This window comes from Mirounga leonina, unplaced genomic scaffold (genome assembly GCF_011800145.1).
Source record: "Mirounga leonina isolate KUSES-001 unplaced genomic scaffold, KU_Mleo_1.0 Mir_150, whole genome shotgun sequence".
In the NCBI taxonomy this organism is placed as follows: Eukaryota; Metazoa; Chordata; class Mammalia; order Carnivora; family Phocidae; genus Mirounga; species Mirounga leonina.
Window position 1 is genome coordinate 5,078,370 of NW_023270374.1, and position 19,171 is coordinate 5,097,540.

At 38.1% G+C, this 19,171-nt stretch overlaps 1 protein-coding gene across 1 annotated transcript in view; it reads left to right on the top strand.

The window, feature by feature from the left end:
- The window catches only part of RALGAPA2 (Ral GTPase activating protein catalytic subunit alpha 2), a 324,790-nt gene that overhangs the window by 44,633 nt on the left and 260,986 nt on the right, over window positions 1-19,171 (top strand). The window contains exon 4 of the mRNA XM_035005755.1: window positions 9,381-9,438. Coding sequence (XP_034861646.1) covers window positions 9,381-9,438 — 58 coding nt within the window. The remainder of the gene's footprint in view (window positions 1-9,380; window positions 9,439-19,171) is intronic.

Genomic DNA, 19,171 nt, shown 5'->3' on the forward strand with positions numbered 1-19,171 from the left:
CTTCCCTCCTACTGGAGTATCCTGATAACTAGTCTTTTGGTCTGTGATCTTCTGCCCCTTCTGTCTCCCTCACCCACCTGGATTGCTCTTTGTATAATGTAATTCTGATTCCTTTGGCCTTTAAGATGAAGACTGAACTCCCTGCCAAGATGTTCAAGGCCCTTCCTGATCTGGCCTCTGCCTGCCTCTCCATCCCTTGTCACCCACCTTACTTTTGCTCCTACTGGCAATGAAGCAGCAGGGTTTTTGGTTTTTGTTTTTTCCCTGCTACTGCTTAGTCTGCCTAAAATGTCCTCTGCTGCCTGGCTTACTCCTGTGTATTCTTCAGGATTCAGTTCAAAGGTGATCTCCCTTTGGAAGTGTACCTTGTCTCTGCTCACTTCCTTGTGCATGTACTGACATCTCTGATGTTCTTGCCTTTCCCCCTTAGGGCTATCATTTTTAGAGCAGGAACAGTGTCCTATGTCACTTTATCTCTGATCCCTCACATGGTACCTGGCACAAAAGGGACACTTAAGAATACTTACTAATGAGTCAAATAAACAGTTGATTTAAAGGAAATTTGTTTTAATTACTTACACTACTACCAATTCAAATCCCCATCTATAGCTTAGTGATTTGCAGTACTTAGAGATGCTTTTGTTGTTATGAAATTTGTTTTTCTTTTCTTTTATATTGATTTCTTCCTTAAATCACCTTCTATAAACTTTTTGAGTTTAAACTTATTTTTGTTTATTTCATTCTGGTATTATAGAAAATTAAACTCTACAGATTTGCCTCTTTTTCAGCTTTGACCGATTTTTGTTCTACAGCATGTTCACATTGTTGATAATCTTTAGTCTGTAATTATGGGTGTTTTTTTTTTAACTTGATTGTTGCTCACAAGAACAAAGTCCCTCAAGAACTTGCAAATTTTTTTAGTTTAAACTCTCAAAGGTGGACGTGCAGTGCACTGAGTTTACTTGTGACTTGTGCAGCTCCTACTTTGAGGGTTTATTCACATGGCTTAGAAAAATAACTTTTGGTAAATTTTCATTAATATTAGATTATGTGAAGTGAAATTTTGTCTCTCTACATATATATTAAACCATTCTTAACTATATTCAAAGATGTTGTATTGTACTGTATGGCCTCTTTTATCTGTCAAAGATAAAGTGTATTAAAACCTCCTATGATAAATGTATTTCCCCTCAGTTAACTGCATTTCTTTTATTTTCATGTACTTTTTTGTTTTATTTTCATGCTATGTTATTGGTTGCCTAAAGGTTCATATTATCACTAAATTGTGAATTACATTTTTAATCTATTTGAAATGATTCCCTTGTCCCCCTTAAAACCTTTTCACTTGATATTAATACTACTTCGCTGTGTGTTTGTGCCCATGCACGCCTGAAATGTCATTTTCTGTACTTTATTATTAATCTTTCTGCCTTTGAAAGCCAGTTCTGACTGACCTGGTCTTTGGTAGAGGAATTTAACCTATTTGTATTTATGATTTTTTGTGTGTGATAATCAACATTTTTGGTTTTTCTTCTACTTTTGTTTTTTGAGGGAGAGGTCACTTTCACTTTATGGAATATACTTTGTGATTTGGAAAATATACTTTCTATTTTCTATCCTTCCAATAATTATCTTTATTAGTATTTTTTAGAATACAAATTTATTTATTTATTTTTAATTTAAATTCAGTTAGTCAACATATAGTACATCATTAGTTTTTTATGTAGTGTTCAATGATTCATTAGTTGTTTATAGCACCCAGTGTTCATCACATCACGTGCCCTCCGTAATGCCCATCACTCAGTTACCCCATTCCCCCAGGACCTTCCTTTCCACAACCCTCAGTTTGTTTCCCAGAGTCAAGAGTCTCTCATGGTTTATCTCCTTCTCTGATTTCTTTCCATTCACTTTTCCTTCCATTCCCCTATGATCATTTGTGCTATTAATAATTGTCTTTAAATTAGCAAAATACTTTTCAAAACTTTTTTCTTCTAATTAGGCATAGCAAGAGTAAAGCAGTACTTGATGATAGCCCCATGCTTTTACTTTAATACCATATATTTTTTGTACTTCTCACTTCTCAGCTATTTTAAGTATTTTATTTCCAGATTGTTTTATTATAATATTTTTAGAATGTTATTTCTCTTAGGTTAATAATTTTGAGGATTTACTCTAGTTTTCATAACCATATTAACTCCTATTATATAAATATAGCTCACTATCACAGTGTTTATACCCCTGCACCTTTGTTTTTGAATTGTTTAATCTCTGTGTTTACTGGAATGTGAATTTGCTGAGTATGTTGAGGAAGGGAGATATGTGGCTGGTATACTTCCAGCTCTAGAATATCTTTCTTTTAACTTCAGACATATAAATCTGGCTATATATTTTCTGAATTATAATCTTGTTTTTCTTCAAAATTCTGAATTTTGTTTGCTTTTTAAAATAGCTATAGTTTACTGTAGCTATCTTTATCATGTACTGATTCTTACATAAGCACCTGGTCTACTTTGGGACTTCTGTTCTCCATATGGGTGGTATTCTGGTGCCCATTCTATTTGACTTGGCCTACAGTGAGCCATTGACCACACAGTCTTCTAGAGCTTAATGTTGCAGAGAAAAAGACTATTAGCCTGAAACCAGACTGTCCTTGTGGCCTGCGTACTCATGGTGTTTTCTTTAAACCCAGCTGCCGTGTTGTCAGAAGTTTTCTGACCTTTTATTACTCAAAAAGTCAAGTAACTAAGACTTAATGTTCTTTTAAACCAAACTCCCTATTTTTTCCATAGTCAGCACTTCCTTTACCTTGCACCCTGTGTCATATGGCTAATTTCAGGGAGAGTTGCACCCCGTGCTCCCTATTTCTGGACATAACAAGTTTAGTTGGCCATTGTTTTGGTAGATTACCTCACATGAGTTAGGATGTAATCTTGTCCCCATTCTTCATCGTCCTACCTTTTAAGTGGAATTGAAATCAAGTATGAATCTACTGGGATATGTTGCAATCATCTGGTAATAATTTGGGAAAAAAATGTTTCCCACACAAATTAAACAAAGATCAGCAGTTTTAAAGTACACTATAGCATCTTGTATAAACTCGAGCTTACATTTCGCATTATTCCTGGTCATGCAGTAGGTTCTGAAGAAAAAAGAACTATGGATAATCAGTTAAAAGAATGACAGATTCCCTGATGTGATGATCAGTAGTAATACCTAATTTTGATTTCAAGTGTGCTATAATGGATTACCATATAGATGCAGCTGAGCACTGAGCATTAAATAGAGCCATGTGTTTTTCCGAAAAGTAATATTTATTCACAGTGTGTGGCTTTCTTGAAAATTTTTTTTTATTTTACTCTCCAGTGAAACTACAAACAAGATGTCAATAGTTTATGTGGCATTCACAGTAGTGTAGCTTAGAATATCGGCTGCAGTAGAAATGCCATAATATATTTGCCTCAACAAAGGTAGGCTTCATCTGGGACTTTCTGAGGGACAGGCTTAGCATTTAGACACAGATGGTCGTGTGGGGCTTTATTTTTATTGACTTCAGAGACTTTAACGCATAAAAAAATGGTCCTTGCAATATTTGGGTCCAAAAAGAAGCATCAGTGTGGGTAATGTTTCAACCTTTGAATTGTTGTGTAAGATTCTGTCCATTTGGGAATGTTTTTAGTAACTCAGACTTTGGGCATGGTGTTTCATATCCAAACCTTTTTGAGTTTATTTTTGAGTGTCTTTAAAGTCCATCCATTTTATAAATCTGAAAACTTTTATCCAGAAGTGGTGATGATGATAGGCCTGATCTCTAAACAAGTTGGAGACTACTAGTGGCGACTGACAGTATCCACGTGTCTAGATACACGTCATCTTGCTGTGTTCTTTAGTTTTCTTTATATTAAAAAGACTTTTTTCTCTATTGCACATTAAGAAAATAAACCCAAATCAAGGAGACAGATAAGTATTTTGGAAAGCTGAGAAGCATGATTCAGTGCTAAATTGGTTTCCTTACTAAAGTAAAGCTCTGAAGAACAGTGGGCATGCCAAGCATTCATCTAGTCCAATATAAGATCTATCCTGAATCTGTGGAGTAATTCTTTCAGCATCTTCTATACGATGTTTTAAAATCAAATGGCAGGATGAGATCAAAAGATGATCCTGGAATGCCCAGCTGGGGCGCCCAGTGCCCTTGGTGGAGAATGCATGAAAAAGTAGGATACTGAGTCACTGCTGTGCCATTCACTCAGGAAGAGTGAACTGCAAGGAAGGAGGCAGAAAAAGGACCAGAAGGACTCAACAGGCCTAGGCTTTAGTCAATGTGAGACAGCAGCCCATTGACAAGAAACTATGCCAGCAGAGACGCTGTCCCTGGAGTAAGGTGCACTGCTCTTAGTACTTCAGCCTCTTAATATGATGAAAATATTCTAATTAATCATTGGAAGATTATTGTGACAGAGAGATGTGTCTCCTCTTCTCATCCCCAGACAGTGACTGAGCAAGGTGGTGGTACGAGAACCTAGCCATTTTTGGGCATGCCAGACCCCTCTAACGTGCTGTCTTTGCTCTGGAGCTTCTAAGCTGGCAGAGACTTTCAGCTCTGTATGGTGGTCTGAGGCTCCCTGCCCACTCCTACTTCCTCATTTCCCTTCCACAGATGTTCCTTTCCAGTAAACCAGGGCACTCCTAACTCCACAGTGTCCATCCCCAGAGAACTCAGCCTGCAGTGACCATTTTTCATCTGTTATCAAACATACGGAACTAGCCTCTGTAATAAATTTTTCAGTGAAGGGAAGTATGAGTTAGAACCATAAGACTTAGATGTGAGTGGAGGCCATCTTTCTCTCTTTAGTCCGGAAACTTCCTCGCCCATCTCCAGACCATGATTTTTCTGGGCTCTAGAGTTGCTCATTTGGTCAGCAGCAGCCTGACTGCTGAGACCCTGGTCCTTCTTCTCAGGTCCAGAGTTGTTGATTTTCTCTTTGCTTGTGATGATTTCCTATAATCTATAGACAGCTCTCTGGGTCCTGTACTCCTGTCTGTGTCCTTATCTGCAGCTCATGGGCATACTGAGCTGTACATTCTGTTGGTAGGACAGTGCTTGCATGGGTTCTTATTAAAATATTCCATAGAGAACAGACTTAATTTTTCTTCTTCTGATTCCCTTTTACTGTAATAAAACTTAAAACATAACCTGGTTTTTACCCTTACTTCCTTCTGTATATTATTCATCTGATACACATGGTGTATATTGCAAGGTGAAAACCTACTTGATTTTTTCCGTCGAAGAGCCATTTACTTGCCTCTGCACAGTTTATAGATTGATCGATCCTGCCTGGTGTTTGATGTCTGGCTGACAAAGGTTATGGGTTCTTCAGGCAACAGATAATGTTGAGTTCACTTGGGTGCCTGGGTGGCTCAGTCGTTAAGCATCTGCCTTCAGCTCAGGTCATGATCCCAGGGTCCTGGGATCGAGCCTTGCATTGGGCTCCCTGATTGGCAGGAAGCCTGCTTCTCCCTCTCCAACTCCCCCTGCTTGTATTCCAGCTCTCGCTATCTCTCTCTCTGTTAAATAAATAAAATCTTTAAAAAAAAAAAAATGTTGAGTTCACTTGATTTAATACTGAAATCACTTTTCTTGTATTTTCATTTGCATCAGTTTTCTTACATTTTCCAGCATCTTTTAACTTTTTCTAACTAGGTGTACATGTAAATAGTCATAAGTATTCTTAATCTCCAAGACAAATGTGCAAACACCTGGCACATTGAAAATTTTTTCTTTGATCTGTGCATACTTGTCTCCAGCTCCTGCTCTTCCTTCTTCATCCTATTTTTAAAATATTTTATTTACTTATTTGAGAGAGAGAGAGAGCAGAAGCAAGGGTAAGAGCAGAGGGAGAGGGAGAAGCAGACTCCCTGCTGAGCAGGGAGCCCGATGCTGGGCTCAATCCCAGGACCCTGGGATCATGACCTGAACCGAAGACAGATGCTTAATGGACTGAGCCACCGAGGCGCCCCTTCCTTCTTCACCCTTGTTGTCTTCGGATAATTTCAACATACCGGTATCTCTAGGGTTTCATTTCATCTCCTTTTAAGCCCTCTCAGAGGGATCTTATACATACACATCTTCAGCTGCTACCTGTATTCTGTTACCATCCAAATCCTGCTTCTGCCCTCCAGGCCCATATATCTAATTGCCTAGAACATCTCCTCAAAGAAGCCTGTTGACATCTCCAATTCCAGGATGTCCAGAACCAAACTTGACATGCTTCAGTTCTGGGATTCCTTCTGGATTTGATATCTTAGATAGAAGTATTGCCATCTGCTGAGCCACTGGGGAGTCATTCTTGAGTCTTCCATTCACCACAACTACTCTGACGGCCGTCTTGACAGTTTTACCTCCTAAATATCACCATTATATGCTTCTCTTTATCTTGCTGACCTTTGTCCAGGCCACATCATTCCTCCTCTGATATGCTACCATTGCCTCTTCATTGATATCTCTGCCTCTCTTCTCAGCTATCTTAAATTCCACTCCAGCTGGAACACGTTCGGTGCCTGCACAGTGCTCCATGAGATCATGGCGTCACCTGCCTCTCCAGGCCCTTCTCATCCCCTCCTCACCTACCTGCCAGCCAAGCGGGCTCTCTTGCTGCTGCTGTTCCTTTCAGGCTGTCTTTGCCTCTTGGCCTTTACATATGCTCTTCCTTTTGTTCTGTTCTCCAGTAAGCTAATTTAATTAATTCTGTAATCTCAGCTCAAGCATCCTTTTTTCCTGGAGCCATTCCATGAAGCTTCTGCTGAGATGAGATGCTTTCCCCCTCACCTCCGCAGCTCCTCAGAGAAATTTCTGTCAGGCTTTTCTTTTTTCTCCTGAATGATATTTTCTTTATCATCTCTCTTGCCCACTAATCATGAAACCCATAGAATGAAGAACTAAGTATTTTATGAATATTTATTTTATTTCTGCATTTCAAATGCCAAGCTTGGTATCAAGTGTGTAGATATTTTTCATTAAATGGGGTTTGATGTGCATGTGACTATTGTGTTTATAGAAGTGTGTTTGAGTGTATGTCAGCATTAACATGTAGTAAAACAAGATACACCTTAGAGTTATGGGCTTATGAGATACCGAGTCAATATGTTCTGTAGGAAGTCTGAAGTGGAAATACAGGAGAGAACTCCTGTTAGTGATTGTCAGCATGTGATCAGCCACATACTGCTTTTAATATATATAATCAGAAATAGTCTTCAGTGTAGTTTGTGTAGCATTTCCATCTGTGTAGATGGGTGGTATGAAGAATTTATAAGAAAGACCATAACTAAATACATTTATATTTTATTATTTATGTTTGTCAAATCTTGAAAACTTCGTTCTTTTAAATTATACAGCTTTTATTTTTTTGTTCGGGTTTTCTTTACTAAGTTTATGGTTTAAAAAATGCCCACACATTTTAATGTATTTTAATGTAAGTATTGTTAAGTCAATGACATGTAAGGAAAGACCAGGTACATTTTATGTTAACATGAACAGAGAACCATAGCAAAGATTAGGATACTTGTAATACTCAAAAAGCATGCATAATTCTTCTATTGAGTATTTATTTGAGCACATGCTGTGTGCCAGCCATGCTCTTGGTTCTGGGGACACTTCAGAGAAAAGACAGAGGTGTTCTTGTTCTTGCGGGGCTTACACTCGGGGGGAGGGAATACTGCCTTCAAATGAGTGAACGTGAAGATCACTTCAGCTAGGGGTGAGGGTTAGGAAGATGACAGAACAGGTGGTAGAGAAAGCATTAGAGCAGTGGTGAGGTGGCGCCCAGAAAGAAAGAAGGTGCAGAAGGGCCTCTGTGGGGAGGTGGTGCTTGCAGTGAGAGGGATGGTGAGGTGGCGCCATCGGCACAAGGCCATGGGTGGAAAAGCATCTGGGCAGAGCAAGGAATCTGTGTCATTTAAAGTCACCTGCGTCTGACATTAGGAGAAGGAAGGGAAAAATGAAGGGGGGGAAATCGGAGGGGGAGACGAACCATGAGAGGGTGTGGACTCTGAGAAACAAACTGAGGGTTCTATAGGGGAAAAGGGTGGGGGGATGGGTTAGCCTGGTGATGGGTATTAAGGAGGGCACGTATTGCATGGAGCACTGGGTGTTATATACAAACAATCAGGGAGCACTACATCAAAACTAATAATGTACTGTATGGTGATTAACATAACAATAAAATTAAATTAAAAATAAATAAATCTTTAAAAAAAATAGTCACCTGCGTCTGACGGAAGTTTACCTGTCGTGCCTTTTCTCAGTAGATGTTCTTACATGTTCATTGTTGTCAAATGAGAACAAATGAAATAATACAGGTCTATGTTACTGACCCTGGGGAAAGTTAAGACAAGAAAATGAAAACAAAACAAAACCTCAGGCTGGCTCAAATGGAGGAGGCGGTTGATTAGCTGCCTGGAAATATACCAGGGGATCTGGATATACATTTTTTACCTTCATCTTTCAAAATGTTAGAATATTAGCCTAGATTAACCTAGAATGTAGATTTTTCATGGTAAAATAGTGATGTGTTATCAATATCAAGAAATATATTTTTATAAGTTTTTGGATTTCCACATTTCTTAAAAAGGTGGTTGCAGATAAGGTACAAAGAATCTTATGACCCACGAGTATACTTGCCAAAACTTATTTTAAAGTCGGAAAAAAGGAAAAAGGTCATTTGTTTTTGGTTTTTTTTTTGAAAAGCTGCTTTTATTAGCCAAATACTCTTGTATATCATATGTTCATTCCTTATTGTATCTTCCAATGTGGGGGGTGAAGGGGGCGGAATTCTGAACTGCAATCCTAAACTTATTTTTAGCTATTAATTTCAAGAAATTCTTGGCAGCAATTTCATTTTGTTATCCCACCGTATGCTCATGGTCTTATCCTCCTTGTTGTTCATCTTTCTTCCCAACTCTGGTCCTTGTCCACAGACTAATAATGATGATAATGGAAAGGGGAAGTGGAAGATGAAAAAACAGAAACCTGGGGAATCTGGCATTTGAGAATTATTCTTTTAATATAAACTTAAGCAATGACTATGATTTAATTAAGATAAAATAATCATTTTAGGGTTTTTTTTCCTCTTCTTTTTCTTGTTTTCTTTTAGGAGGAATTAAACTTGGGACAGTGATGCCTTTAAGGCGCTCAGGGAAGGAAGGTTGCTTGGGGCAAGTAAAAGACACTGTCCCTTGGGCTTACAGGGTCAACTGCACTATTTACATTATTGGAAATAGATTTTCTTTTCTTTTCTGATACACACACACACCACACACAGTACTATCATGAAATGTGTAGTTTATTTTCTGTTGATATCTTAACAATTTTTAAATTTGTTTTATAGAAAATACTGCAGTTTCTACCTGAACGAATTTTCTTTCGATGGCATTACCAGAGTATAGGTAAGAACAATTTAAAGATTTCTAAAGTGATACAGATTTTTTCCAGTTGAATTTTCAGTAATATTTTATATAATTAGCACCATCAAGATTAGGTTATAACAAGGAATGGTAACAAGGGCATTCTGGTTAAAAGTAAGACAAGTCCAACCTGCACTTTGGAGGAAAACAGAATATAGAATATCTATCCCTACGTCATAAGTGCTCCTTAAAAAGGATGGTTCATTGACCAGCAGCATCAGCCTCACCTGAGAGCTTGTTAGAAAATGCAAAATGTCAGGCTACAGCCAGACCTACCAAATCACAGTCTGCATTTTTAGCAAGAACTCCATGGGATGCCTGTGCACAAAATTGAGAAACATTTGATCCAGAGTATTTTTAAGTAACTTTTCATTTTTTTCTTACAAAAATATCTTGTTCTTCAAGACTTTATCATTGATGCAGAGATACTCTGTTTGAATGCTTTAGGGTGTGGCAGCAGGAGGGAACTTGAAATATAGCCAGGTTACCACCGCTGTGCTTTCTGTGCAGCTCTTGACATAGAACAGTGTTTCCTCTCAATTTAATATTCATGGCACAACTGGTGTAATTTGTGCTATTGACTATGAATCCTACTTTCTTTTTAAAGAGTGTCTGGTTTGGTCTTTCTGCCTTTGAAGACTGACAGTTCCCCATTTTTTCCTCCTTGCCAGATGATCATATTTGAGGAGAACATAACCTCATAATGGGATCTTTACTCTCTGATCATTCATTCAAATATCTACTGAGGGAGAAACAAAAGTTCTGGGGTAGAAATGAACAATATCTCTCCATGCTTGTATTATATAAGCTGATTGCCAGGGTGAGGGATAGGTGAGAAAAAAAAATAATTACAGTGTAATTGCTGCTACGAAAAGTGTAATGGTAGCAAAGAAAGTCGAACAATTCTATTCAGAGGACTTGAGGAAGGCTTCAAGAGAGGTAATCACTATCTGAGCCTTGAAATACGAGTGTGGAAAGGGTTTCCTAGATGGGAGATCGATCTGTGAAAGACATGGGACCTGAAAGAACATGGCACTTTCGGTGGATATTTCAAAATTCAGAATCCCAAATTTAATTTAGTACTATTTATGTGAAAAATATAACGACACTTATATAAACTGAACTGTTTAGTGAAATATATATAATAAATACATCTCCTGAACTGAATGATTAAATCATTACTTGAAGGTAGAAGACTTGGTCTTTAAATCTTTCAAATACACAAAGAAGGTTTTCCTTTAAATTATAGTGTTATTGATAACATTTCTGTTCATTGATACTTCAACATTGTGTATTTAAAGTAAAAATTTAAAAATCAAATGGTAAGTATAATCTGAAGTGGAATCATAGGGGTTTGTAACGCTCCATGGTGTAGCAGGAATGGATGAAAATGAGAAATAACTGCATGCAGAATTTTTTATTTGTGCTAGGTATAATCCATCCATTCTGTTTTGTCATATGTATGAAAAGGATACTCGTTTTCTACAGAGAGTACTTTAAAATGTCTGAAGATTAATAGGCCCCCCTTCAGCCTGAATAAACTTACTAGAACTGGGTGTAGAAATTCATTTGCTATTTGTGTTGTGAAACTTTATGCATCTAGGAGGTGGTGTATGGTATTACCTTAATTCTGGCTACTATTACCACATGGACTGGTTAAGATTGCAGGTACAAGTAGCTTTTTACCCAGTTTAATAGTGTCTGACCGAGAATAGTGACTCTTCGATTGGGATTGCAGAGTACTAGTCTCCTGAGCCAGCATAAGAGCAGGTGCTGTTTATCTAGTTTAGTGTGTGAAATAAGCTCGTTTATCTCGTGTATAGAATAAGCTGGCTGTATAACACGGCCAGTATGAGTCATGTTTCAGAATGTTGAAGTATGAGCATTTGCATATAAAATCATCCTTATTTTGATGCTTATATGCTTAATACTTGAATCAAACAGGCTCTTTTCAGATAAATGTATTTTTGCATGATTTATCAAACTGGGTAGAAGTTGGTGATTAGGCAGGTCCACATACCTTTTATGATGATCTTCAGGCTAAATGTATTTTGGAATCAAAATTTTTCAGATTTTAGAATGGCTGTGTGGTGTGTTGATGTTCAGCAAACATTAACACAATGTTGATGTCTATATGTAACACCCCAGGGGGCTGGACAGCACCCTGTAACCAAGAGAATTCTTATTTCTGTAGCCTAAGATATGAAATAGCCTCACATTAGTCGGGTGTTGCTACCACATGAGTTCAGATTCAGGTCAGGTCCTGTCCACCAGTAAATTCCACACAAAAAGCTTTAGTTTTCATAGATTCTTAGATTTTGAAATTTCCAATAAGGGATTGTGGATTAGCAATTCTACACATTTTCTTGACCTCACTCTCTTCCATTCTTCCCAGTTTATTTGGATTTGTTAAAACGGCCACCATATGTCACTCAAGGTCTTGACCAAGTTAGTTATAAAACCTAAGAAACTATAAGAAAACACCAGATTTTAAAGGGAAAGGAATGTGCCTTAAATATTTCCATAGCATCAGTATCTTCTTGACTTCTGCGAAACCTGTTGAGGCTAGGACAGGAAGCTTTTCACTAGTCAGTTCCAGACATTCTAGGTATCTAATATTCCTTATTTTAGATCTTTTATATTCTAGATATCTAATATTTCTTACCTAATATGAAGAACACTACTGTATAAACTTCTTAATTAAATGTTACTGTGGCTGATAGTGGCCAAGATACTCTGGAATACTGGGTTAGAACCTGGAAGCTGGGTTTACATACCACTGATTCGGTATGCTTCCTGCCCCACACTACAAATAATGTCCCTAAGTATAGAAACCTAAAATAAGAGCAATTCCTATATTCTGCAAGTCTTAAAAATTCTCAGACCTACTGGATAGCTAGGTTTTATACAGAGAAAGAAGTTAATCTGAAACATCAGCTGCCACAATGTTTGAAGTCAGTTTCTTATCCTGCCATCTTGTTTTGTCAGTAGCAAAGAGAGAGGTTCTGTTTCTCTCTATACTGTTTTTAGAGAGAGAAAATAGTCTGTAAGTTTTTCTATGCTTAAGGATTTATATAAGCCATTGAATGAGGAAGCCTGTTCGGACTCTGTTGTAATGTGAAATGAACACTGTTCATTATTCCAGGCATCTAGAGATACTGCTGCAAGTGAGGTTTAGAGAGTAAGAACATTAGGGAAGTGGCTGACAGAACACACACCAACTATGATGTCTGCCAACCTGCTACTCAACGGTTTGTAAATTCCATGACTAATTATGAATGAGAAGATTTTCCTAAAGCCAATTTTAGGCCAATACATCATGGTGGACAAGGGTGGGCACTTGAAGCCTTACCTCTGTAATAATGAAAGCTGACAGGATGTGAGGAGATGATAAAGAATGGCACATGAGTAAACCAAGGGTATTTGGTGCAGGGGCAGGCTGTGGCCCCCTTTCATGTGCCCATGCATCATCAGTACAGGATTCAAGTTATATGTGTTTGCTTTGGAAGGTTTACTGCTCATGAGTCTCAAGGAAGCAGATTTCTTGTCCCATTCAGTGTACAGTGCTACACTGTACATTTATTGCTACATTTGCAATAAATGTTTGGTGTGGGTGGAAGGATTTATTTTGTACTAGAGATGTTTTATATCAAACATCTTCAAAATAAATAGCCCTTGGGTTTAAAGGATTGGGCTCAAATGGAAAATTCACACAGTACCTCATATATTTTTTTTTAATTTAATTTTATTATGTTATGTTAGTCACCATACAGTACATCATTAGTTTTTGATGTAATGTTCCATGATTCGTTGTTTTTGTATAGCACCGAGTGCTCCATGTAATACATGCCCTCCTTAATACCCATCACCAGGCTAACCCATTCCCCCACTCCCCTCCCCTCTAAAACCCTCAGTTTGTTTCTCAGAGTCCATAGTCTCTCATGGTTCATCTCCCCCTCTGATGTCCCCCCCTTCATTTTTCCCTTCCTTCTCCTAATGTCCTCCATGCTATTCCTTATGTTCCACAAGTAAGTGAAACCATTTGATAATTGACTTTCTCTGCTTGACTTATTTCACTTAGCATAATCTACTCCAGTCCCATCCATGTTGATAAAAAATTAGGTATTCATCCTTTTGATGGCTGAATAATATTCTAAAACCCAAGAAACAAATAATCAGGTCAAAAATTAGGCAGAAAACATGAACAGACATGAACAAACACTTCTTCAAAGAAGACATACAAATGGCTAACAGACACATGAAAAAATGTCCATCATCATTAGCCATCAGGGAAATTCAAATCAAAACCACATTGAAATACCACCTTACACCAGTTAGAATGGCAAAAATTGACAAGGCAAGAAACAACAAATGTTGGAGAGGTTGTGGAGAAAGGGGAGCCCTCTTACACTGTTGGTGAGAATGCAAGTTGGTATAGCCACTTTGGAAAACAGTGTGGAGGTTCCTCAAAAAATTAAAAATAGAGCTACCCTCTGACCCAGAGATTGCACTCCTGGGTATTTACCCCAAAGACACAGATGTAGTGAAAAGAAGGGCCATATGTACCCCAATGTTCATAGCAGCAATGTCCGCAATAGCCAAACTGGAAAGAACAGTTCAATGGCCCTTCAACAGACCAATGGATAAAGAAGATATGGTTCATATATGGTTTTTTTTTTAAGATTTTATTTATTTATTTGACAGAGAGATAGAGAGAGAGAACAAGTACGCAGAGAGGCAGGCAGAGGGAGAGGGAGAAGCAGGCTCCCCGCTGAGCAAGGAGCCCAATGCGGGGCTCGATCCCAGGACCCTGGGATCATGACCCGAGCCGAAGGCAGCCGCTTAACTGACTGAGCCACCCAGGCGCCCCCCCCCCTTTTTTTTTTAAGATTTTATTTATCATATGTGTTTTTTATAGGAGTCATTATTAATCTTTGCTCAACCAGGTTCTTATACGGAATATAAAAACCAATGCATAATTAAACTGCAGATTTGTTTATGACTTTTTAAGAGTATCCCTTGCTTTATGCCTTGGGCTACCCAGTGGCCTGACAGTGCTTGGAATGTGAACACAACCTCTGAGTGGCCTTATTTCTCAAAGTTTCTACAGCTCACTGGGCTCTAACTGGGTTCTAACTACTGCTCAGGACCCTGAGCCCGACAGCCCTCCCTGAGTTCCTTGTAGTCAGGACACACCACAGCCCCCTCTTCCCGAGGGAACAGGGTCTCCTGTGCACTTTACACTAGGGCTCCTTCAGAGATGCATTGCAGCCAGGCTAAACTGCCTTCGTGTCACCAGGTGATGGCTGAGCCTAATGCCCCTTGGACCCACTTGGTGTCTTCCCAGCGTCCTCTCTAGGGTGCTTTCGTCATCAGTGCCCTGCATTTCTTGCCCTCCTTCCCACTTTGTACTCGACCCTCTGGAAATCCTCTTACTGGGTTAAGCGACAGCCCTAGAGCCTCAGCCTCTTGGTTTCACCTCCTCGGCTCTCTGAAACCTGGCTTTTCTCTCAGGCTTCTTTGTCTCCCTCAGGCCTGTGGGAGTGAGATCATGGTCTTTCTTTTCTCCAAGGTCCATTCCAGACCTCATCCACCACCCCCTCTGGAAACCTCTCCCTTGACTAGGCCTTGTCTGTCCTTGTTGCTGCCATATCTTCTGATCTGCCTACTTGACTTTTTTTAATGGCTTAGCTGTCTCCGAGTCCTTTCCCTTCTTATCAAGTTACCCATCAGCTCCTCGACCCCTCACCCTCCATGGTTTACTGGTTTTCTTCTGCACCCTTGTCATCATACAGACCTGTATCTGAGCACAGCCTCTGTCCTCCTGATCTTTCACTTAGTCACTTCCAGACCACCTACTCTGTTTTTTCCTGTTCAAAAAACCAGCTCTTTTGGGGGAGTATAATTGACATACAATAAACGGTATGTATAGATAATGTTAATTTTGAGAAGTTTTGACATAGATGTATACCTGTGAAATCATTATGACAATCGAGATAATGAACATAGCCATCATTCCCAATGGTTTTCTCATGCTCTTTTCCGACCCTCCTGCCCACTCCCCCAGGTCACCATTGATCTGCTTTTGTCATTATAGATTAATTTGATTTTCTAGAATCTTACAGAAATAGAATCATGCAGTATATACTCTTCTTTGTTTGGCTTCTTTCACTCAATATAATTATTTTGATATTCTGTGTTGGTGCATATATTAATAGTTCATTTCTGAGTAGTATAGTATTCCATTATATAGATATACCATAGTTTGTTTATCCAGTCACTTGTTGATGGGCATTTGGGCCGCTTCTAGTATTTGGATATAAACCAAGCTTCTGTAAACATTTGTGTATAAGTCTTTATGTGCACATGTGCTTTCCTATCTCTTGAGAATGCAATGGCTGAATCATATAAAGTTATATGTTTGACTGACAGACTGCTTCCCATAATGGTTGACATTCTCACCAGCAGTATGACAGTTGTAGTTACTTTACATTCTCATTGACACTTAGTATGATCAGTCTTTTAATTTTAGTGGTAGTGGTATCTTACTGTGGTTTTAATTTGCATTTCTCTAATGACTAGTGATCTTGAGCATCTTTCATGTGCGATTTGCCATCTGTATATCTTTGGCAGTCTGTATGTTTGAATTGATTGACCATTTTTTTAATTGAGTTGTCTTCTTAATATTGAATTTTGAAAGTTCTTTATATATTTCAGATTTAAGTGCTTTATGAGATACGTGACTTGGAAATATTTTCTCCCCATCTCTGACTTGTCTTTTCATTCCCTTAATTGTGTCCTTCAGAGAGTAAAAGTTTTTAATTTTTATAAGGTTCAGTTTATAAATTTTTCTATTATGGATTGTGTTTTTGGTGTCCTGTCTAAGGATTCTTTGTCTAACCCAAGATCACAAAGATCTTCTATGTCTTCTTCTAGAAATTCTATAGTTAATATGTTTCACATTTAGGTCCATGATTCCTTTTTTTTTTAATTTTATTCTATTATGTTATGTTAGTCACCGTACAATACATCATTAGTTTTTGATGTGGTGATCCGCGATTTATTGTTTTCGTATAGCAACCAGTGCTTCCTTTTGAGATTAATTTCAAATCCCTCCAGTGGATTGCTGCTTCTGAGTGCTTATTGTAGATACTGTAGTGCCAGAAAGTTCTGTGTTCCTGCTCGACTGGCAACTTTCAGCACACCTTGCACGCCAGCACCCCAAAGTGTGTTTCTCTGTGTTCTTCCTGGTGTGCTATACTGCCTTTGCTTATTAATTAGTTTGAGGCGTGATACAGAGAGAGTTTTTTTAAAAAGAATTGAAACCAAGTAAGAATCCCTTTTATAATGTTAAAGTTAGATTAGAACTATATTTGTGAACTAGTGGCCTTAAAAAGATTATCTACAAGATTGTTACTTTGTCAAGAGAAATTGTCAAGTATTGCAATTCTCACAATTGAAAATGAGATAAGCAAAGAAGATTTTGAAAATGTTGTTGGATTTGTTCCATTAAAGCCAGGAAAGTAAGATTATAATGCATTCTGTGTTATAAACAAAATATTTAAGCTAATGGTGAGTTTTAATATTTTTTGATTGTTCAATATTGAGATTTTGTTTTTTCAATATTTTTTCAATGCTTAAATGTTCTGGAAAAAATTTAATCATTAAAAATACATAAAAACATATCTATAGTGGTACACATATTTCCTTTTACCTTAGGCTCCAGTATGGCTCAGCTGAACACTGGTACTTATTTAAAACTTTAATAATGTTCATCATGGGTTTTTTTGCATTAATTTTGATTTTTAGAAGCTATTGTATTAAAATATTATTTATTTTGATTACTGAGTTTTTGGTCCTTAAATCTTGTGCAGACCCCTCACTCTTCTTGTGCTAGACCCAGCCCTCCTTAAAAGCAATAAGACTCACATTCAAAGAATATTTATAAGATACAATAAAAGCCAATAGAAGTTTGAAGTTCATAGAATCAGTCCAACCATTGAATCTAGTTCATAGAATCTAGTCCAACTAGATTTTATTTACTCATTTATTCATTTTCTCCTCATATGAATCAATATAGTGGCAACCAGTAGGGTTGAAGAGGCACCTGAGAAAGATAGGGGTGGTTATAATCATAGTGTGGGTGGTGTATTTAAAAGTCTAAACAGGATGGGTTAGCCTGGTGATGGATATTAAAGAGGGAACGTTCTGCATGGAGCACTGGGTGTTATATGCAAACAATGAATCATGGAACACTACATCAAAAACTAATGATGTGATGTATGGTGATTAACATAACATAATAATAAAAAAATAAAAATAAAAGTCCAAACAGGTGTGATATATAGAGAGAAACTTTTTGAAATTAAAATGAAAAGGATTTCATAATGGTAGAGTGGCAATATCTTTGTGAACTTAGGACCTTAAGAAATACCTAAAGTGGCCAGGCAAAGCTCTCAGGTATTTATCACTGGTTTTCATGTTGAAACACTATGCTATGTGCCCCTACTGCACAAATATTCTTTCTAATGTTGTTCTTATTTAAAAAAGAATGCCTCAGTGGTCCCCTGGGTAGCTCAGTCAGTTAAGCATCCAACTCTTGATCTCAGCTCAGGTCTTGATCTCAGGGTTGTGAGTTTAAGCCCCGAGTTGGGCTCCATGCTGGGCATGGAGCCTCCTTAAAAAGAAAAAAGAAAGAAAGAATAAAAAAAATTAAAAGAGTGCCTTAGAGAATAGCTGATGCCTTATCTTGTGGGGAAAATGTACTTTTCATAAACCAGACACTGTTCTAAGCATTTGTATATATGAACTCATTTAAACTTCATTAAGAATCCGCTATGATAGGCACTGTTAATATCCCATTTTACAGATGAGAAGACTTGAGCATGGTGAGATTAAGTAACTGACTCAGGTTATATAGTGAGTGCGAAACCTGGATTTGAACCTTAGCAGTCTGACTTCTGACTGGCTTGTAACTGCCAAGCTGTACTACTTCACACATACAGGAGTTTCTGAATACAAGATGGGATAGATCAAATATGTATGTATTCATTTTCTATTGCTGCTCTAACAAATTATCAGGTTAATTTCAAAAAAAAAAAGTCAGAGACTGTTGGCAGATATGGATCAGACATTCTGTATGTCTCTTTGTAAAGGCTGTCCTTTCTATAAATATTTTTCTTCTCTCTGTGTAGACATGAGTGGATATAGGCAACTGTGGGTAGACTAAACGTTTAAAACTGTGGACCTATTCTAAGAAGAGAAAGGGCTGAGAAGCCCCAGTGGTCATGCACAATGACCAGGAGAAAGTGTTTCCAAGAATGTGTTGCAAGATGATGGATTTGCCAGATGTCCGGGAAGAGAGCTGTGTGCAGACTTTATCTCAAATCTCTTAAGGAGTGGAGTGTCTGTTGACCCTGCCAACCACATGAGGTCCTCATGGGCATACTGGAGCCGATATTAAACTGAGGTACACCAGCCTTTGTCCAAGAATGGATGAACATGGAGGCAAGGGACAAGGCCCCAGGTTAAGGAGAGGTATGGGATAAAACAGTCCCATGAGCACAGGCACTTGAATCGTAGCTGTGAGAGAGCTTAGTCCAGTAAGTGGTGGCTCTAGACCAAAAATTACTGGAGATGGTTTGGTGACAGGAGAAGTAGAGGGAGGAGGGCACTTTAACTTCCCTTACTCATTCACAAACCATTGGTGATTTAG